The sequence below is a fragment of the Notamacropus eugenii genome, chromosome 3 (assembly GCF_028372415.1).
Source record: "Notamacropus eugenii isolate mMacEug1 chromosome 3, mMacEug1.pri_v2, whole genome shotgun sequence".
In the NCBI taxonomy this organism is placed as follows: Eukaryota; Metazoa; Chordata; class Mammalia; order Diprotodontia; family Macropodidae; genus Notamacropus; species Notamacropus eugenii.
This window is the reverse complement of record NC_092874.1, coordinates 277,628,782-277,647,328: the sequence shown is the minus strand read 5'-3', so window position 1 is coordinate 277,647,328 and position 18,547 is coordinate 277,628,782. Positions and strand designations below refer to the sequence as shown.

General features: G+C 38.1%; 1 protein-coding gene across 1 annotated transcript in view; it reads left to right on the top strand.

Moving 5' to 3' along the window:
- FGD6 (FYVE, RhoGEF and PH domain containing 6) overlaps positions 1–18,547 on the top strand; it is a 169,090-nt gene that overhangs the window by 132,522 nt on the left and 18,021 nt on the right. Inside the window, exons 9-15 of the mRNA XM_072655602.1 lie at positions 1,837–1,887; positions 4,171–4,229; positions 4,310–4,381; positions 5,136–5,204; positions 9,244–9,327; positions 10,411–10,490; positions 16,802–16,904. Coding sequence (XP_072511703.1) covers positions 1,837–1,887; positions 4,171–4,229; positions 4,310–4,381; positions 5,136–5,204; positions 9,244–9,327; positions 10,411–10,490; positions 16,802–16,904 — 518 coding nt within the window. The remainder of the gene's footprint in view (positions 1–1,836; positions 1,888–4,170; positions 4,230–4,309; positions 4,382–5,135; positions 5,205–9,243; positions 9,328–10,410; positions 10,491–16,801; positions 16,905–18,547) is intronic.

The window sequence follows — 18,547 nt, the reverse complement described above, 5'->3', positions numbered from 1 at the left end:
CTTGCCCACAGAGAGCCAGCTGGCCATGTATCTGAGGCAGGATTTGAACCCAGGTTAGTTCTCCTTAAACTCTCTTACAACTGCAGATTTGTCATAATAGACATAATAGTCAGTATTTATATAGGGCGTCAGGGTTTGGAAAATGTTGATATATTTTATATCATTTGACCCTCATGGTGACTTTGGAAAGGCAGGTGCTGTTATTATCCCCCTTTTAGAAATGAGGAAACCCATCTGTACAGATTGTTCCTTGCCCAGAGTCATCAGCTGGCAAGTGTTCAAGTCCCAACACTTTCACCATTCTGCCCCCTTGTGGCCTGTGTCTTTTGTCACTTTCTTCTCAATGAACCCTTCCTCAGAGTTAAGAAAAAGTGATTAAGCAAAACCAGGCAACCACACACCCTTGGATTACCCAAGCATCCTTCTATCCTTGTCATGTCCCCATCTCTTGACCAAAAGAAATATATTCCTTAGTGAACTTTTGTTACAGAAAAGAGTCAAGATTTTTTTTAAACGAAGCAATTCTTGGTGAGATGGAACAAAACCATCTGGAGTCTCCAGAGCTGAGTTCAAATCCTGCGTCTAATGCTTATTGCCTGTGTGATCTAGGAAAACTGACTTCATCTCCCTGATTTTCAGTTTTCTCATGTGTAAAAGGAGACAGTTGGTGTAGATGAGTGCCTCTTGTCCTTTCCAGCCCCAGATGAGTTGTCCTAAGGTCTTTACTCTCAAAAAGCTTTTGATCCATTCACCAATATAGTTGGAAGGCTGTTCTTAGTTTTCACCCTGTTCTTTTTTCCCGTCATGCATCTCTCTGATCATGTCCTTCTCTTGCACCTTCATTGGTATTTTCTGTCCACCTTGCTTGTGCCTATCATATGCTTTTCTGTTGGATGTTTGGGTGACCCACACATTTAATTCTGAAGAGCCTGTGTTATGGTTTGTCTCCCTGCAGTAAGATTCATATTAAAAGGAGGGACCTTTCTTTTAGGGAAAAGCATGGAGTCTTTCAAAGGAAATCAGCAGTCTTCTCAAATGGCATTTGAGTTTACAGTCCTGACTTGTTAAGTCATTTCAGTTGTGTCTTAATCCCCATGATCCCATTTGAGGTTTTTTTGGCAAAGATCCTGGAGTGGTTTGCCAGTTCCTTCTTCAGCTCATTTTTCAGATGAGGAAACTGAGGCAAACAGGGTTAAGTAACTTGCCCGAGCTCACACAGCTAGGAAATATCTGAGGCCAGTTTTAAATTCTATTTTTTTCCTCTTCTTTTTTTGATGCTGAGCTGGAGTTAGTTTTGTTTCTAAAAACACTAAATTAAAAAAAAAATAGCTTAAGAAATTTACTGAAGTCTTCCTGACTCCAGTAGGACTCTATCTGCCGCATCACCTTGCTGCCTACTTTTCTCAGTAAAACAGAGCTACTGCACTTTGAAGAAAAAAAACTATCAAGCATTTATTTGTAGCATTTATAGTATTAATTTTTATAGTATATTTGTAGTATTATAAGTCCCCAAAAAGTGAAATACTTTACAGTTACTTTTAAATATTCATAATTTGTATTATGGATGGTTTCTATATCGTAGCCAATTGAGCTATAGAAAAATCACTTACAAAAATACAGGTTTGATCTCCAGTCCTTTATAAGTATGAACAATTAAATAGCTGCAGTTCTGTGGAAGATCCAGCCCACCTACGTAGATCATTTTCTGGAGAATAGACATTCTTCATCCACTTGGCTTATTCTGTGTAAACAGAGAGACCTCTGTTTGAAGACTTTGCAGTGTTGAATATGCACTATAAATACTTAGCCCTTTTAATAATTTTTTTGTTTTCATAGATTATTTGAAGAATCTTTTGGAAGAATCTGCAGATTATAGGGATACTCAAGGTAAATAACTCGTTTCATTTAACCTTTATAAATATTAAAATATTGATCTTTAAAAAAATACAGTGATAATATTAACAAGTATAGCTACTGGTGAGGGGAGGTAGAGTGTCCTTAAAGTGCCCCATTCCAAGGTGAATAATTTTATTAGATCAGCCTGCTTCTTAATGATCCCTAAGAGGGTTATACCTTTTAATTTAACATAGATTGATTTCATAAAAGAACTGCACAAAACAGCTGAGCCCCTTCTGACTCAGTGTCCAACAGAAACACAGTCATGAGCAAGTGAAAGTTGAATTTTCATCCCACATCATTCCATCATTATTTCTTCAGGCTTCTGATGATGGAAGGATTTGTGATCATTTTGGTTGTTTGTTGGATTTTTGTTTTTATGGTTATATTTTTCAGACAAATAAGTGACTTTAAGGAGGACCAGGTTGATGCAAAAATTTGCTTAGTCCTTTAAGATATTCTTAAATTCCAGGCCTTCTCATGTTAAAGAACCCTTTGCGGAGAGTTTAGAGATCTATTTAAAAGGTTCAAGACACATGCATACTACTTGATTCTTTTTTAATGCCAGGAGGCTCCTGTTTAGTAAATATTGCTCTGAAAAGTTGTTCTCCAAAAAGAAAAAGATTAGAATATTTTTTTTTAATGTGCAATTAGTTAAAAGAATGTATATGGCATGTTTTTCTCCTCGGATGGAGCTATTTTTTCTCCTCTTTTTTTGTTGCTAAGCTAGAGTTAGTTTTGTTTCTAGAAACAAAAATTTAAAGAAATCTTTAAAAAAGAAATACCTCTCTCTCTCTCTCTCTCTCTCTCTCTCTCTCTCTCTCTCTCTCTCTCTCTCTGTCTCTGTCTCTCTGTCTCTGTCTCTCTCTATCTCTGTCTTTCTCTGTCTCTGTCTCTCTCTGTCTCTCTGTCTCTGTCTCTCTCTCTGTCTCTCTGTCTCTGTCTCTCTGTCTCTCTCTCTGTCTCTGTCTCTCTCTGTCTCTGTCTCTCTCTGTCTCTCTGTCTCTGTCTCTCTCTGTCTCTCTCTGTCTCTGTCTCTGTCTCTCTCTGTCTCTCTCTCTCTCTGTCTCTGTTTCTCTCTGTCTCTCTCTCTCTCTGTCTCTCTCTCTCTCTCTCTCTCTCTCTCTCTCTCTGTTCCCCCTCCATCTGTAAAATGGGGATATAGTTCTTGTTGCTCTCAGTTTGAAAGGTTGTATTTTCATTGTCATCATTATTAATAATAGCCAATGTTTGTGGTGGTTTTGGGGTTTGCGCAGTACGTCACATACGTCTCCTCATTTAATTAACTTTATAATAAATATATGAAATCAGGAAGATATGCTGAAATCCTGCCTCAAAAGATCAGAATCTTTTCAAGTTAGTTTTTTAAAAAACTTTTTTGTGAATGATTCTGTCGTTAGTTACTTAAGTTTTATTATTCATTTATTTCTTAATGCCACGTTATTTTATCTAGGAGCACTGGGTTTGGAGTTGAACACTTTAGAGTTGAATTCTGCTTCTGACTCTTACTATCTGTGTGATCCTGGACAAATCATTTCCCTGCTATCTGGGCCTGAGTCTCAAGGAATTAATGGATGAGCATTTATTAATAACAGCACCTGCCTCCCAGAGTCACTATGAGGTTCAAGTGTTATCCCTAATGCTTCCTACCTGTGTGACATTGGATAAGCCATTTGATTAATTTTTTTAATTCTAAAATGAGAGCCTTACGCTAGATCAGAGGTGTCAAACTTGGGGTTTAAGTTTTGGCTAAATTTGGTTAAAATTTATTTGGGAAATGTTTAACAGAATAAATAAAAATACAAAACAACAAGGATAATGTTAATTTGTAGGGGTTTTTTGGGATCCATTTATATTTGAGTTTGATACCTCTGAAATAGAGGACCTCTATTGTTCCTTCAACCTCTAGATTCTATCTATGGTGCTTTGACTTTAGCTCTGTTAACTTATCATTCGACTAGCTGAAAGAACTGTATCAAAAGATGTTTCTGAACTTTAGTGTACAAATTTTTGGACACGGAGGCAGGAAAACCTGAGTTCAAAACCTGTCTTAGACAGTTCCTAGCAGTGTGACCCTGGGCAAATCACCTAACCTCTGCCTCAGGTTCTTCATCTGCAAATTGAGACTAAGAACACCTCTCTTCCAGGAGGCTTGAATGAGATAACATATGAAACATGCTTTGTAAACCTTAAATACTTATGAAAGTGCAAGTCATCATTATTGTCTCTATTGCCAAGTTAATAACTACCACCTTCTGTCCTTATGTGTTCTAGATGCCCTCGCTGTTGTCATAGAAGTTGCCAACCATGCCAATGATATTATGAAGCAGGGAGTGAGTATCCTGGGTTTACAGATCAGGGCCCACTTTCATCTGGGGGCAGACGCCTTCATCTTTATCTCTTTCTGCCTTAGGACAACTTCCAGAAGCTCATGCAGATTCAGTACAGCTTAAGTGGACATCATGAGATAGTACAACCTGGAAGGGTGAGTTTCCTTAGGGTGCTTGCCATGAACTGAGGAGAATAAAATACCATGTGCTCAATGGTGATCATCCTATTTCAGTTGGTCATGAAGATTAGATGGTTGTATGTGATTCCCCTTCCGAGCTGGCCTCCACTGTCCCATCTAGCTTTGCACTCAGTCTGGGTGGATTATCTTGCCCCTTCTTTTAAGACATCAACAAGTCAGGGATCTTTGAAAGCCATCATAACTGAAAAATTTCACATCCTGTGACAAAGTTAGTATGTGGCATTTCACAACTAGGGAGAGATAAAATTAAGGCTGTCATACACTTTTGTGGTCTGGAATGGCAAATGTAATCACTACACTGGTCCATGGAGAACAGTTCTATAGGCGATTGCTGGGGTGGTATTGAAAGCCTTTCCTGCATGGTAGAACCTACCAGGGCTATTGACCCCTTTCTGGAAGAACCTGTGAGAGCCAGGTATTGCAAGAGGTCATTTTAGGGGGCACACACATAGAAGTGGTGTTGCTACCTGGTGTACTCTAGAGGGAACAAAGTTCTGGTAAATTCTAAAATGAAATCTAAGCTGTGCCCAGTGTCATTTTAACTTGGAGCACCACTGGATCAGTAATGGATTTTTGAACCTCAGTAAACCTAATATAATCCTTCCTTTCCTCCCATACTTAAATAACCCATATTTTAAAAGAAATTACTAATTTCTTTAGTTGACAGTTGTTCTATATTCTTCTTTTCTGCTTTGGATGGATGAATTAGGTCTTCCTCAAAGAAGGAACCCTGATGAAATTGTCCCGGAAGGTCATGCAGCCAAGGATGTTTTTTCTGGTATGACACTATGTTTGTTTCTGATATATTTGTTTCCGAGATCTTTGTTTAAAGGAGTGGTGGAGTCTTGGCACTGACCTACATAAAAGCTTGGTCCATTGGGCAAATTTCTGTTTGATATGGAAAGCTTGGAAAATAATCTTGTTGTCTCCCTCATTGGCATTTGAAATTTGACAAAATGAAGTCTTTCACATGCATTGGTGGTCCAGAATCACAAATGTAAAATCATTTCTATTTGGATCCCAGAGATCTCATTTTAAACCTGAGGTGATGGTTCTGTTTTTTTTTTAATTCTGAAGTGAAATGTCAAATAAAATGAGCATTTTTATAGTAGGACCAAAGAAGAGAGGGCTGGTTTGTACCTGAAGCTATGAATCTCTGTCACATTCAGCTTGCTTTTCCTTTTAAGTATATAATAAACTCAGTGTGTAACTTTTGAAGTTTTCCTGCCTGTCTATCTGATTTTTTTCCCTAACCTTCTGTTCTCTGCTGGACATTTTAAAAAATGCTGTAGTAACTTTGCTTTCTTTTTGAAAAAAAGATTTCATTTTTTTCTCCTCCCAAAATGTAGTGACTTCTAAGTTGGCACAGTGGGTAGAGCACCAGGTCTGGGGTCAGGAAGACCCCTCTTCCTGAGTTCAAATCTGGCATTAGACTCTTACTGGCTGTGTGATCCTGGGCAAGTCACTTCACCCTGTTGGCCTCAGTTTTCTCATCTATAAAATGAGCTGGAGAAGAAAATGGCATCTCTGCCAAAAAAATCCCAAATAGGATGGCTAAGAGTTGGACACAACTGAAACAACTGAACAACAGCCATCACTGCAGTTAGATATTTTGGTGACTTTTCAGTGAGTTTATGTGATCCAGAAAACCTATAAAGTTAGGTGTAGGGACCAGACCTGTCATTATTACATTGGTGTAATGCTGTGGTGTGAAACTCAACTAATCTGTATGGAAGGACTTCTGTAGTCCATGTATTGACTAATTTTTTTAAATTTAATATTTTATTTGTTCCCAATTACATGTAAAAACAAATTTTAAAATTAATTCAAAAATTAATTCACTCCCTCATGGAGAAGGCAAAAAATTTGATATAGGTTATGCTGGTGCAGTCATGAAAAACATATTTCCATGTTCTGCTTAGTTTTAAAATACAGTATTATCAATGTTTTATTTATTTCCTTTGTGAAGCATTTTCTCATTTCATTTTAGTCTGTAATCTGATTGAATATACTTTATAAATTGAAATGTAATCACTTCATCTGATTAAATCGTTTTAATCAGTTTTCATTTTAATCTGGTTGATACCATACCCTATAGTGTTGCCAGCTTCACTTGGACCAATGCGTTTGTAGCCTCCCATGTGCAGAACTTCCAGATGAGGAAGCTCTCTCTGCCCATACACATTGGCAGCTTCCTGCTTTGTAATTTAATCTCAGAGAGTTGCCTAGAGTGCTGAGAACTTTAAATGACTTGCCCAGGATCTTACAGCTAAGATGTATTGGGGGTAGAATTTGAATCTGGTTCTTCTTGACTCCAGGTTCAGTGTGCTAGTCATTGTACCAAATGGCCATTCTTGATGTCCTCTGTCTCCTTCCCTGTTTTGGACCAGACTTGTGGTTTCCCTGGTATAGAAACAGTTAATAAGAAAACTCCCAATACTGCTGCAGGTAACAGTTTGCTTAGAGAAGAAAATGTGAATACAGTAAATGTTGTAGAACCAGAAAAATCAGGAAGATTTGGCTTATGATTGAATGAGGAAGAGGGAAAGCCAGAGATCCTTGAAGATCTGGAGGCAGGGTAGGAAGAGGATTGTGATAATGATAACTAACATTTATATAGCACTTACTACGTGCCAGGCCCTTTTTACAAATGTTATTTGATCCTCACAACAGCCTGGCAAGGTGAGTGCTACTTTATAATATTTTTATATTTTATATAACATATTAAGTATATAATGTTAAATTATTTATAATATTTTATAAAGTTTTATAAAAGAGGAAACTGAGGGAAACAGAAGCTCTACCATTTGCACAGGGTCACACAGCTAAGTGTCAGAGGCCAGATTTGAACTCACACCTTGCCTACTCCTGTCCTGGTGCTCCAACCTCTGAGCCACTTAGCTTCCTCTACTACCTCCATGAACAGAAATTATAAAATTGGGAAGAGGAGGAGCAAGTTTAGGAGAGAACACAAGTTACCCTGTTAGATGTTGCATTGGGGCACTAACAAGCTATGGAATTAGAGATTCAGATGCAGCAGAGAAGAAATTGAGGTGGGATTTGTGAGTTAGGTAGATAGAGTTTTAAGAGATACTAACAACTAGGAAACAGGAAAAAGACAAGAGGAGGGGAGGAGACTGAGAAGGTTGGAAAGACTCAAGAGACGCTAGTGTCATGGAAACCAAGGGAGAAGAGCATTTGGTCAGATTCAGTTCACTTTAGCAAACAGGAAGGGAGAGAATGGTCTGCCATGGTGAATGCTAAAGGCCGTTGGATTTAGCAGTAAGGAAGTGCCCATGGAGAAAGTGGTTCCAGGGGAGTAGGGTTTAGAGACCAAATTGTAAAGCCATTGAAGACTGGGCTGGTGGTGAGAAGGGCTGAGGTGGTGAGTATTGACCAGTCTTAGAAGCTTAGGGATAGCAACTGATACATTTCTGTACTCCATGCTGTACTCAGTGGTCAATGCCATGACTAACCATGGCTTTAGAGAACTGATCATGAGGCATGGATCTCCTCTGTCAGCAGGGAAGCGGGGGATCATGGGTGCAGAATGAGGCAACATGGCATGGTCAAAGATGATAGATTGGGAGTTAGAAGGTGTTGGCTGGAATATTGATTTTGCCCCTTATGACTTGTGTGAGTGACCACAGGCCAGTCAATTAACCCTTTCAGGCCCTACTCATAAAGTGAGAATGACTTCTAAACTCCCTTCTTCCTCCAAAACAAGGGGTTCTTAAACCTTTCTGTGTTCTTTCAAAGGATTCTCTGAATCATGTTTTTACATAAAATAAAATGGATTGCAAAGGACACTTATTATATAGAAATATTTATCCAGATATTAATAAACAAATTCTCAGACCCCAGGTTAGCAACCCTGGCTCTAGACATGTGTCTCTTATCAGTCAGTGATATCTCTAGTATGTTTAATTAGCTTTTCTTAAATGAGCATATTTGTTAAAAGAGAGTTATACGGGGGATGGGGAATCATTAGTAAATGACTGATATTTTAAGAAAACATTAAAAAAATTTAAGTTTAGCTACGGCCTCAGACACTGTGATCCTGGGCAAGTCACTTAAACCCAATTACCTCCTCTGAAAAAAGTTTAGTTGTAAAGACAGGAAAGCCAAAGGATAATTGGCATCAGAAGATATGGCAATGAAATATCTTGTTTTTCCTTGAAATATCTATTATTGATATATGATTGTAAGGGAAATATTGTTGTGCTACAAGAAATGATGAGCAGGATAATTTCAGAAAAACCTGGAAAGACTTACATGAACTGATTCAAAATGAAGTGAGTAGAACCTAGAGAACATTGTGTGCAGTAACAGCAACATTGTACAATGAAGAACTGTGAATAAGTTAGCTATTGTCAGTAGTACAGTGATCCAAGACAATTCTAAAAACTTCATGATGAAAATTGCTATCTGTCTCCAAAGAACTGATGGCATCAGAACACAGACCAAAGCATTCTATTTTTCCATTTATTTGAGTTTTCTTCCACGAAAAGACTAATATGGAAATATATTTTACATAACTATGCATATATAACTTGTATCAGATTGCTTACTGTCTCAGAGAGGAGAGAAGGAAGAAGAGAAGGGATAGAATTTGGACCTGAAAATTTTAAAAATATTAATGTTAAAAATTATTTTCACATGTAATTGGGTGGAAAAATAAAATATTATTTAAACAAAAAAAGAAACACCTGTTGTCAAGAAAACAAGGTCTTGAATCCCTCATTCCACATATCTATAGCTAATATGTTTTTGTTTCTTTATTTATAATTTTCTTTGATGCATGTTTCCTCTTGCAGTTTAACGATGCTCTCTTGTACACGACACCTGTGCAATCTGGGATGTATAAACTGAACAACATGCTTTCTTTGGCTGGAATGAAGGTGAGCCCAAGAGATCACTACTGACTTTTTTGGGGCAGCTAGGTGGTGTAGTGAATGAAATGACCTCGAAAAGGAAATGGCAGCCACTCCAGTGTCTCTGCCAAGAAAATCCCAAATGGGGTCACGAAGAGTTAGACACAACTGAAATGAATAAACAATTTTTATCTTAGTGTTTTGACATGAAATACATTTTAATGAAAAAATCTGCTTAAGAGAGGGCTGATAAATAGAATCTAATATTGCTGGTCTTAGAGTCAACGAAATTATTTCCAACTTTCTCCTACCTTGTTTACAATGGATATGAGGTCATGCTATCATCTCCTACCTATGTGACCTTGATCAAGTCACTAAACTCCAGGACTCAGTTTTCCCATCTTTCCAATGAGGGGAATGGACTGCATTGCTATCGAAGTCCCTTCTAGCTCTTTATCTATGCTTCTGTGATCCTAGAAAGAGAATTATAGTCATCCATTAATGAGCTGGGCAAATGTCCTTTGGCTTGTTCAGTCCCCAGCCCTCATCCTTGAGAACAAGCTAGACATTGTTATTGGGTGTCCCTTGTTCTTGAAGAGGACCAATGACACCATGAGGGAGATAGCTTGGCTTGCACATGAATTGCATAAAGAACATTGAGCTTGTAATCAAGAAGACCCAAGATCACATCCTGCCTCAGGCTCTTCCTTTGTGATCCTATTCAAGCCACTTCTCTCAGTCTGTTTGCCTGTCTGTAAAATGGTCGTCATGATAGTAGCCCCTACCTCTGAGGGTTGTTGGGAGAACCAAATGAGATGATATTTGTCACGCATTTTACAAACTTTAAAAGGGCTACATATATGCTGGGTTTTGGCATGGTCATCATCCTGTATAGCCCTTCCTCATCCTGGCTTTTTATAACATTCCTGCCTTGCCCCAATATGTACTGGAAAGAGCCCTAGAGGGTTTTCATATCTCCTCTCCCATGTCTCCCTCAGAAATCCTCATCAGCTAGTGATAGTGGGGGGGATAGCATCAGAGGCAGGGGCTTTCGCAGATTGGGGGAAGGATGGTCAACTGATAAAGATTTTTCTTTTCCCTTCATTGTAGGTTAGAAAACCAACTCAGGAAGCTTACCAGAATGAGTTGAAGATTGAAAGTGTGGAACGTTCCTTCATTCTCTCAGCCAGGTAAAAAATAAAAACAACAAAACAAAAACCTTTAAAATTGACTTTTATTATCAACATTGTAGGTTCAGAAATGGAAAACCATTTCTTTGAACTTGAACTTTGGGAGTTCAGGGATTTGGGTTTATTTTTCTGCTTTTCATCTTAGATGCTTGACAGTGTCTCTTGGTCATGAGCTGGTTGCTGCCATTTGAGGGATACATTGTGCTATAGGGGCACAAGCGTTGGTTCTGGGTTCGGTGAGCTTGAGGTCATATATTACCTCTGTTGGGGTAGCTAGGTAATACAGTGGATAGAGTATTGGGCCTGGAGTAAGGAAAATTAATCTTTGTGAGTTCAAATCTGGTCTCACACACTTGCTGTGTGACCCTGGGCAAATCACTTCACTGTATTGACCTCAGATTGATTCCTCATCTGTCAAATGAGCTAGGGAATGAAATGGCAAACTCCTCCAGTATCTTTGCCAAGAAAAGCCCAAATAGCACCATGAAGAGTGGGACACAACTGATAGGACCGAACAACAACTATGTGCTTTAGATTTTTTTTTTGAGAAAGTTTTTTTTTTGTCTAAATTATTTTTTGGACTTTAAATTTCTAGTAATAATCTTTAGTATTATAAAATCTTTATTTATTTTAAATACTTATATGCTAGAAATATTCATAATAAGCAAAAACAGTTCCTGCCTTCATTCTAATGAAGAAAAATTACAGACATATATTTACAAATATGTAAATGCTCATGTACATAGTAACCATTTATATAATATTTAAAACAACGTGACATTAATGATTTTTGGTATTTTGCTACAAAAAACATCGTGTTTCCTATCAGGTCTACCTAGATATGTACTATTGCCAATATGGGCTTTCTTATATAGTCTCGTTTCCCTTCCCATGGAAACATTAGGAAATTAATTGTGGGATTATAGAATTTTTCAAACTGGAGGGGAATGTTTGAGGTCATCGAATTCAGCTCCCTCATTATATAGCCAAGTAAATGACTGTTTCTTCCATATTTAGTCATACTGCATTTTTACAAGAAGGCAGCTTTTGTTCGCTTATTTAAAAATCCCTATTTACACAATCTGAGCAATAAATTGCCTGTGTCCTCTTCTCTTGGAATAGCAGAATTCCAATGGGTTTTCCTATATCATTGCCTCATTTTTGCACACCATTCTCCCCTCCTCCAAAAATTATTTTGATCCCAGAACAACTAAGCAAAGAAGCCTGGTCTCATCAACTGAGCAAAGTGGGAGAAAGTGTCATCATCATTTTGGAAAGAGATCTCTTTTCATTTCTACAAAAGCCATACTACTCTATGAAAGCATTTCTTCTCATTCCTTCTTGGGTTGTTTGGTTTTTTCAACTCCCTTAGAGTGAAAACTCCTTTAGTTTTTTGCATATTTCTTTGGATTCTACTCTTGACAAAATTCTAGAACTATTTGTCATTTGTAAATGCTTAGAAAGGAAATTGGTGATTGTTGGGTGCCAAGATGTAGATTAACTAAAAACATTCAGGTAAACATTTATTAAGCACCTACTGTATGTCAGGTACATTTCTGGACTCTAGAGGTACAAGGGTTGAAAATGGTCAGTCTGTCTCCTCTAGAAAGACACAGTGACTGATGCCTAGTGGGAAAATGGAGGACAAAGGTGCAAAAGACTGTAGTCATGTAAGTAAGACATAGCTCAAAGGCAACAGAGTTCTTACAAAATGTGGTGAGTGAACAGTAGTAGTTTCAAAGGACAAATATTAACCTATCTCTTTTCTCTTGGGAGAAAGATGGTGGATTATGGGCGCAGAGCGCTATACATTGCATTAGTCTAAGTGAGTGTTTCAGATGGAGTGTGTGAGGTGGTACTATAGGGAATTTCTGGGAAGTGATTGTAATATCAACAATGTAGTGATAAACCATTTTTTTTAAAAGAAAGAGTCTGCCAGACTACTTTTACTGCTTTTTTGAGAGTGTTACCAAACATTTTGATTAATTAATTTCTTTAGTCTGAAAATTCCTGAATTTTAGCAGTGCATCTGACAATGTCTTTCCTAATAGCCTTTTATATAATGAAGTATTATATTTAGTTGCTTTTCAGTTGTGTCTGACTATGACCCCATTTGTGTTTTTTTTGGCAAAGTGGTTCTCCAGTAGAAGTGAGGAAACTGAGGCAAACAGTTAAGTGACTTGCCCAGGGTCACACAACTAGTAAGTGTCTGAGGCCAGATTTGAACTCAGGAAGATGAGTCTTCCTGACTTCAGGCTGGGCATTCTTATCTGCTGTACCACCTTGTTTCTTCAGATGCAGTATGCCACAGTGAAGGGTTTGACTCTGACTTAGGAAGACCTGGGTTCAAATTCAGCTTCTGACACTTGCTGGCAATACATTCAAGGCCATGCCAGTTGATCCAAGCAATTGTATAAGACTGTTAATAGCAGAGAAAGTGTACTTATCTCTACTAGTAAAGGAATTTCCTCCACTTGGGAGTACTCTGTATAAGGAATGTAACAGGTCCAATAGGGAAAAACATCGTCATAAACAAGATAGAAAACTGTAGGCTAGACAATATAGAATTTATATAGCTTGTTGTTTAATTGTTCAGTTGTGTCCGACTCTGCATGACCTGACGGACTTTTTTTTTGAAAAAGAGGTGAGTTAAAAAAAGGGAGTTAAAAAAAAGTCTTCTGTCACTTTTAAAGTAAGAATTAATAATCCCCCTGGAACTAGTGCCACTCCTAAACCCTTTCCTCGTCAAGTGTTAAAACCCATTTTTCCTTGAAGGCAAGAATCCAGTATTCATAGATCTAGAAGGAACCTTAAAGGTCATTCATTCCAACCCCGCTCGTTTTACAGATGAGTAAACTGAGGCTCAGGGAGGCTGTACAAGATCACACAAGTAGTGTGTCCCTAATGCCTAGCTTGTTCTAGGCACTTAGTAAATGCCTTCTGATTGATTCTTGGGCATTCATTTTCTTTTATTTATTTTTTTTTACATTTAATCTTTTTCTCAATTACATGTAAACAAAAGTTATTAACATTCATTTTTAAAATTTTTGAGTTCCAACTTCTCTCTGATTGATTCTTGGTCATTTATTTCCTTCCTTCCTTCCTTCTTTTCTCTTTTTAAAGTTCATTTTTTAAAATCTTGATTTCCAAATTCTCTCCCTCCTTCCCTCCTCTCCTTTTTTATATAAATTTTATGTAAAATATACATGTGCAGTATGAAAAACATTTCAATGTTAGCCCTGCTGCAAAACACCCACCAAAAAAACGAAAAATAAAGAAAATAAAAAAATTTATGTTTTATTCTGCATTCAGATGCCAACGTTTCTTTCTTTGGCATGGATAGCATTTTTTCATCTTAAGTCCTTTGGAATTGTCTTGAATCATCATATTGATCAAAATAGCTGTCATTCACAGTTGATCATTGTCCAGTATAGCTGTATGTGCTATCTTTGGACATTTGTTTTCAACTTTTAAGGGAAGTGGATGGTAAAACAGATTTGGCTTTTCTAAGAACTTATTTCCCAGATAATTGCATAAACCTGACCATTCTGTAAATCTGCCCTGCATTTTTTCCCTTTGGTTTCATTCTAGCCAGGATGCTTCCTTAGTCAGTCAGCCCATCAACTGTCATTAAGCACCAGGTACAGTGCTAAGCTCTCCGTACCTATAAGATTGACTGCTTCCTTGAGCTGAAATGTTTGTACCAGATAATGAATGTTTATGTTGGAACATTTGCAAATTGGGTGCAGTTAGTGACAAATCTGTTTCCAAGAACTCGTAAACATTTGTTCTGGCAGAAGGCCTACAAGGGAAAGAAGACACTTTTAAATGAAAGGGTATCATTGGTAATTGAATGTGTGCAATTGAATTATGTGCTGGCACATTTGGAAACCCATGTCCCCAAGGCTGTCGAGGGAGGCGGGGAACATTTATTGAATCATCCGTCTTTATCTCTGCTCTATCCCTATTTCTCGTTACTTTTTAGAAAAACCTGTGTGGGAAAACTCTCTCTGGAAGTCTCTAAATAGGTTTCTTATAGCCTTTCTAGGCTCAAAAACAGGGGTTCAGAAATGGTATTAGCTCCTAATGGGAAGGCAAGTCATTTTTTCTATAGTAAAGTAAATTTGGGGAGTTCTGTAAAGTGCTTTTTGAATCGACTTGGGATTCAAGATTCAGAATAAGGCTTATGGTATTTGACCATGCCAGCGTGGGACTATCTTCTGCTTGACTGTGTATATTTGTTACAATTTTTTGTTTCTTATTTTTTTCAACAGTGGTGGACAGATGCAAGGCAGACAAAGCAAATAACTTGTTAATTGAGAATGAAGATATATAAATTGACCTAGGAAGCTTTTTCCCCAGAAGTTCAAAAAGGGAATACAAAGAGGGCAGTTTTGTTACTGCCATACTAAATTGAATATGTGCTTTTTGTTTTGTTGTTTGTTTTTCTTGTGAGGCAGTTGGGGTTAAGTGACTTGCCTAGGATCACACAGCTAATAATTGTCTAAGTGTCTAAGGTTGAACTCATGTCCTCCTGACTCCAGGGCTGGTGCTTTATCCACAGTGCCACCTAGCTGCCCAAAAAATCTGTGAACCATAATAAAAGGAATTTATTCCACAAAATTTATTTCCACAAAAACTTTTGGAAAAGAAAAAAACAAAACTGCACCAAATATTTTGGAATATTTGTTTGTGATAGTTAAGTTCATTTTAAAGAAAACTTTTTTTTTAAGTCTGACTTTTTTTTCCTTCTGACCTTGGAGATTAGAGGCATTTTTGTACTCAAGGCATGGCTCCACCTCCCTTAAATCCAATTCACAGGCAAATCAAGATGTCACCTTTGTGACAAACAATCATAGCAGGTCGTGTGATCTTATCCATCCATCAAGGTCATTTTTTTAAACAGGGGAACTACTCCTGAGAAAATGTTCATATGAAGAGGATGTGAACAGAAGACTTCTAAATGGGAGAAACAGACAAAAGACACACCATAAAAGTCTTTGGCTAGCCCCTCTGAAGATCTAGAGCAGCTAAAGGGTGCCATAATGCATAGAGCACCAGGCCTGGAGTCATGAAGACTTATCTTGCTGAGTTCTAATCCAACCTCAGACACTTACTAGCTGTATGACCCTGGGCAAGTCACTTAACCCTGTTTGCCTTTGTTTCCTCACCTGTCAAATGAGTCACATAAGGAAATGGCAAACCACTCTAGCATCTCTGCCAATAAAACCCTAAAGGGGACATGACATGACTGGACAACAACACCAATTCACAATGCACCTTTTTCATCATGAGAGTTGGAAGAGACTGCAGCAATCAGATTGTCGAGTTTCTTCTCTTTGCAGTTGAGAACAATGGGGCCCAAAAAGGAGATAGAATCATAGAATCTTACATTTACAGCTGGTAATCCATTCTGTCCCCTCCCCTGCCCAATTTTCTAGACCAGGAAACTGAGCCTCAGAGAAATTAAATGACTTGCCTGGAGTCACCCACCTGTAGTAAGGGTCTGAGGGGCAGTTTGGACCCACGTCGTCCTGGCTCCAGATCCAGCTCTCTACCCAAGGAGCTTGTTCCAGAGCATCATACAGGGAGCAGAAGATCTGAAAGCAGGTCCTCTGACTGCACCTTCCTTTGTTCTTTGACCTTTCACCTAGTCACTTCTCAGTCATTATTTGGGGGACTATCCCTTATGGAAAAGATCATGTTTCTGAGTCCCAATTCAAATCCTACTTTCTGCAAGGGGCCACCTCCAGGCCCCCTCAGTGCTAGTCACATCCCTCAGAGATCACTTCCAATTTTTCCTGTACATTTCTTAGATGTACATGGTTGTTCGCATCTTGTCTCCCTCTATTAGAGTTGAAGCTTGTTCCCGAAGGCAGGGCCAGTTGTTTTTTAGCTTTTTAAACTTAAATTAAATTATACTTGCACTCTACAAGGTGCTTTGCTTGCATATAGGGACGCCTTAATTAGTACTTATTATTATATATAATATTGCATATCAAATATAATGTATATATTATTAAAGTAGGAGAGTCTGAAGTGTTCCTTTCAGTATAGAACCAGACTAATGTGATCACTTGGGATGAGATGTCAAAAGATGTTTGGTTATCCAAATGACCCAGGGGTCTTAATGCTCATACCTACTTATGATCAGACATTGTGCCTCAGAGATCATAGCCTTGGGAAGGGAGAAGTGTCTGCCATCCTCAGAGGATGGAAGAGAGTTCACCAATGTGAGAAACTGATGTGATGGAAAAGAAACAAATGAAAACTGACGTCTGGTTAATGGAGCCTCTCTCCTTTGCTTTCAGCTCTGCTACTGAAAGGGATGAGTGGCTAGAAGCAATCTCCCAGTCAATTGAAGAGTACGCCAAGAAGAAAATCACTTTCTGCCCCTCCAGAAGTCTTGATGAGGTATAATGTTCTCTTTCTAACCTTTTTTAAAAATCACCTAAAATGATCTTTTATTTTAATGGTTGATTGATGCTTTTTAAAAAAATATCACTGTCCTTTCTTAGTGGTTCTCTCCCCATTTGAACCTCACAGAGCCGTCCCTCATGGCTAATAATCATAGTTAAGCAAGAACAAATCAACATTTGGTCGTGTCAGAAAATGTAAACATATCCCATTAGGTGCAATCTGACCAGACTTCTGAGAACAGGAAGAGGGCTTGCTTCATCATCAGTTAGAATGGTTGTGGTGTTTTTCAGAGTTCTAAAGTCTCTGTGTTGTTTTTCTTCATGTAACTATGGTCCTCATGTAAATTCTTACCTTGTACAATTATGACTAGCAGGAATATCCTTTTTTGCTATTTATGTATGTTTTTTCAGTGAACAAAAATCTTTTTTCCCTCTTTCCCACTTCCTATTTTTAAAAAAAAATGGGGAGAAAACCCCTCTTGTCAAAAATATGCACTGTCAAACAAAACCTGTTCCTGCTTTGACTGTGTCTGATTTTGTGGGTGTCATGTTTCATCATCTCCCATCTTCATCATGATAAATCAGCCAGCTCTCTGGAATTATGGTTCATCCCTTCATGGATCAGAGTAATCAGGCATTTTTTAGTTTTCTGTCTTCACAAAATGTTGTATAATTTGTTCACCTGGTTCTGCTCCCTTCCCTCTGTGTAGGTTCATACAAGTTTTCCCAGGTTTCTCAGAAACCATCCCTTTCATCATTTTTTGTGGCATAATAATAATGTTTCAGTCATTCATGTCATAATTTATTTGATTGTTCTTCAGTTGGTGGGCACTCCATTAATTTCCAATTCTTTGCCACCAGAAAGTAAGAGAGACCATAATTTTTTTTTTTTTTACATATAGCTCCTTTTTCTCTTTTTTGATTTCTTTTGAGGATAGGCCTACTAATGTATTACTGGGTCACAGAGTAGGCACAGCGGAGTAACTCTGGGGACAGAGAGCATTCTTAAATTCACCATTATCATCATCATAACTAGCATTTACATGGTGCTTTGAGATTTGGAAAGCACTTTACAGATTGTATCTCATTTTATCCTTGCAAACAACCTTTGGAGGTAGGTGTTTTTTCTTTTTATCTCTATTTTATAGATCAGAAAACAAGGGTTAAGTGATTTGCCCAGGGTTATACAACTAGTAAATGTCTGAGACCTGATTCAAACTGAGGTCTTTCTGACTTGAGACCCAGCACTCTATCCATTGGACCATCCAACTGCCCCTAAATAAGGAGTGGGGGTCATCCTGATCTGTATCTGGCCCCTGACCCATATGGCACCAGAGGAGAAAAGTGAGGCTGGTGACTTTGCACAGCCCTGCCTCACTTCAATCCAATTCACTTGCAAGTCATGATATCCCCTCCCTGGTGTCATGGTCCTCTTCAAGAACGAAGAACAAGTAAGAAGCAAAGGTGGACAGAAAAGATAAAATAGACAATTCCAGTTATGTAGCAAAATCGGCAGGAAATCAAGCGATTAATTAGGAAAAAAGACCACGTAACAAATATCTCTGGTAAAGATCAGATAGTCAAGGAATGTAGGAAATTAGTTCAAACCTGAGAACAAGAGCTATTTTAAGATAGTCA